Below are 3862 nucleotides of genomic sequence, written 5' to 3'. Positions count from 1 at the left end.
TTTTCGTCTTACTATTTCACCAACAAATACACAAAAAAGGTTAAAGTACATATGTATATTCTGAGAGAGTATTGAGATCACATGCCCACAGTGTCTATTACTCATATTTACTAATCAAAAATACAATTAACCACAACTGGATTCCCAATTAGCCACATGTGGTTAGTGGACAACACTTGATTACACAGTTTGAATCATATCATTTAAATCAAAGGACTCTTGGTCCTGTTGAAAGAGAACGGTTATCTTCACTGCATATTTGGTTTAAAAGAAGTATGACTAAATCTAATTATATTGTAAACATTACTTAGGAGTGCATTCCAAGAAAGCAGTACATCAAAGAGTTTAGACAATAATCTAGATAAAAGTGTGCCAAGTCAACACTTCATTCTTTGTAAACACACCCCAGCCACATTATCCCAATGTACCTATTACATACGTCTTATTCGGGTACATTTTTAAAATTAAAAGACCATTTTAAAAAAAAAATGTTGGAAGTTTAGGTGGTTTGCTTCAGCAGTGCATGTGTTCGGGAACACGTGGATTTCAGTGTCACAGATGTCTCCTCCCCTGGGCATTTCAGACACGCGTGATGCTAGAAAGGCCAGCTGCCGTCACACGGCCGCATTACCCTTCATCTGGCGTCACCAGGCATCGTGACACTGGGAGACCAGTGCAGCGTACGGTGCCGAACCAAACTAGGACTCGTTCCAGGGGATTGCTGGTTCCTGGATACTTAAACAAAAAGCTCGCGTATAGATAATACGGTACGCGTATAAAAATTGACAGCAAATACCCTTAGCTCCAAGCGCTGCACTGCACGTTAATAGGAATGCACCAGTTTACTGGAAGTTTCCAGTAATACAAGCACTGATTCGTATTTCAATATGGAAATGCAACGGGGGCGATAAATAATAGCCCAACAAATGGGGCGGAGGCGAGAGAAGGAAATAAAAAGGCTGGAGCCAGTCGATGCATGTAACGGCGTCCCAGCTTTAAGGTAGCACGTAGGAAATAAGTTACAATCGCGGCTCCTTAAAGCTGCAGCAGTGGCAACATTACAGCACGGAAACAGGCCATTCAGCCCAACAGGGCTATGTCGGTGTTTATGCTCCACATGCTTCCCTATTATGTAAGGGAACGAGGCGATATAATACCTGTTAATCATACCAGCATCCATTCAGTAGGAAGGGGGGAGGTTGATAGAAATTACAGTTGCGTTTGCAACGTATGATTTAAGTGTAAAACAAAAACACGGGATTTAAAAGGGAAAAAGTCGGACCATTTGGGAGTGCGTGCAGACCCGAAGGGAAAACAAAGTGTATGCATCAATTCTAATGTTATCTACTGCCGCTAAATGGAAATCGCTAATCCGGCACAACATGATCTAACTGCTGGCTCTAGAGGAAGAAAAATACTCACATGATTATAAACATGAAACCAAACCCAGCTCAGCCAGTTTGAATAAACGGTGTTTGAGATGCATTAAATAAAACGAATGGGACAGTTAATACCCACCGTAGGCTCGCTTCACTTCGACGTTAAAAGCTGGAGCAAGCAGGTTTAAAAATAAAGTTTTAAATAATTAAAGATGTTAAGTGTACATTGATTTTATTAATCACAAGGCATTACGTTACAATTTTAAGTTTTGTTGCAAATATCACAAAAGTACAAACATATAAATTACCGATTTTAAGTGTTAAAAGCAATACATAGGTGAAATTTGGCAAGAGCCCATCTATTCATTAATGTCTAACAGTTCGAGCATCTGTTGTCCGATTCGACAACGCTTAGGAAGGAAATTGAGTGGAAAATACATCTTGCATTTTAATTATTCTGAAAGCAGAGTAGAAAACGGGTTAAAAAAATCAGGTTGCATTTATATCCATAATCCCAACTTCAGTGAGGTCCATTAACTTGGCAGTTCGCTTTTCAACATTTCACTCTCCATTTACTTGAAGAGGGAAAAAAAAAGGTTCTGTGAAGTGTTTTCATCCACGACTTGCAAAATTCCGAGCACAAAACAACAAATCGCACATCAGCACTTATTCCTGGGTTTGCACGAGTGAAAGCGTAAAAGTTTCCCATTTGAAAATAGATTTTAATTTTTACAAAATACAACTTTAAAAAAAAAACTTCATTATGAAGCACAGTACTTTTGTTTGGGGGGGGGGGTGGGCCGGTGAACATGCTGATCAATGGGCGGAATCCGAGTCGCTCGAGTCCAGGCTGTACCTCAGTTTTGAGTTGCTTAAACTTGACTTCTGGACGCGGGAGTTCTGCGCGCTCCTCCGGAGGCACTCGAGCGACTGCAAAAAGGACTTCTTGGCTTTTTCCTCCTCCAGGGCCGAGAACCCTTCCTCTTCCACCTCCTGGATTTCATCGAAGGTGACGGGCTGGGTCTTGAACCTGGCCTCCCGGGGTCTCCTCTGCTTCATTTTGCTCTTTTGCAACTGGCGGCGAAGCGACTGCGGGTATTCCTCCACTATCCCGGCGTAGTTGGGCATCACCGCCTGGTAACTGGTGCAGATGCCCACCACCTCGCCCTGCTTGCCTGCTGCCATCGCGATGCCTGCTATCCAGCTCCAAACTAACAGCTCGCTCACTCTCTCTCTCCAAGTTGACGCAACTTTGAGTCACTGTTTTAGTGGAGAGGCAATTTATATAGACAAGTCCAGCCCACGTGTGCGCAGACTCTGATGACACCAGTTGCCATTTAAAGCGATCCTGCTCTGGCCCGCACACGACTTTTTGGCTGGCGTACTTGAAATGAAAATTATTTCATTAATGATGTGTTTTATTACCGGTCGGACTAATATCCGGCTGCATCTTTATTAATAGCCTCCCGCTGCCCCTCAGGATGGAATTATTTCAATACCGGGGTTGGCTAGATTTACAGAGCGCAGTGTTTTAATGATAATTCGCATCCATGATCTTTCATTTATGTCGCACATCGATTTTGATCGTCAGTCAGTAAAATCAGTTTATTTCGTCAGGAAAGGGCTTTTTAAAAAATTTAAATGACACGCAACATGTTGCAAGGGAAAGGGGCTGAAATAATGGCAGCAAACAGCAAGAGCCAAGTTGAAGCTGTTCAGCCAAGTCGTATCAAGCTCAAGGTGTATTATTGCCTTGGACAAACTCCAGAGTGTGTTATGTATATTCAGATTACGGTTTCCCGTGCTTTTACCATTAGGGGATGTCGTGGCTGACAAGAATAGGCGGTAGGCTCCCTTAATAGAACTGCATAGCTTGACCAGAAGCAGGATTGCTCTATATGATTTGAACATCATTGGTAACAGGAATTATTTCACTGCAGGGGAATGTCATTGCTATATGTTTATTTGTGTACCAGCACATCTCCCGAGTCACTGCTCATGGTTGGTCAGAGAGTATGCTGGTTTATAATGACAGGAGTATTTTGCTATGTAAGCTGTAATATATTTCGCTGGGAAAGTTGTGTTGCGTGTAACTCAGTCGCTCCTCTAAGACCACAAGTACAATTGCTGTGCCTTCCTGAGTTAGAGGTTGATTATTCTTATGCAAATCCTCAGGTTAACCATAAGTATGATTCTTGAGTTCTGGTTTTCGGCTCCCTTATGCCACATAGGGGAGTGCAGCTGGAGGCATAATAGATGGTAAATATGGGCTTTGTAAATCTTTTTAATAAACTCTTTTGCCCATTTAGTTGATGAGCTTGTTTTGCATCGCAGGTTCTGGCACTGCCATATTTTACTTATGCCATAAAAATTTGGCAAATAGGATTTCCTATGGGAATTCTACTATCTCTCCTCTTCTATGCCTAGCGGCATGAAGCAACCCATTTCTTCCACTGCTTTATGTCCAGCAGATTGAGCTCTGG

At 42.3% G+C, this 3862-nt stretch overlaps 1 protein-coding gene across 1 annotated transcript; it reads right to left on the bottom strand.

Annotated features, from left to right (window-relative positions):
- Positions 1-1594: 1594 nt before the first annotated feature.
- c12h11orf96 (chromosome 12 C11orf96 homolog) lies at positions 1595-2644 on the bottom strand. Its single transcript, XM_067994054.1, has one exon. It carries the CDS (start codon positions 2562-2564, stop codon positions 2196-2198), a length of 369 nt encoding a protein of 122 aa, XP_067850155.1. The 5' UTR covers positions 2565-2644; the 3' UTR covers positions 1595-2195.
- Positions 2645-3862: the final 1218 nt, after the last annotated feature.

Source organism: Heptranchias perlo, chromosome 12, assembly GCF_035084215.1.
Source record: "Heptranchias perlo isolate sHepPer1 chromosome 12, sHepPer1.hap1, whole genome shotgun sequence".
Classification (NCBI taxonomy): domain Eukaryota; kingdom Metazoa; phylum Chordata; class Chondrichthyes; order Hexanchiformes; family Hexanchidae; genus Heptranchias; species Heptranchias perlo.
Note: the sequence above shows the minus strand (reverse complement) of the source record. Positions and strands in the feature narration are given on the sequence as shown.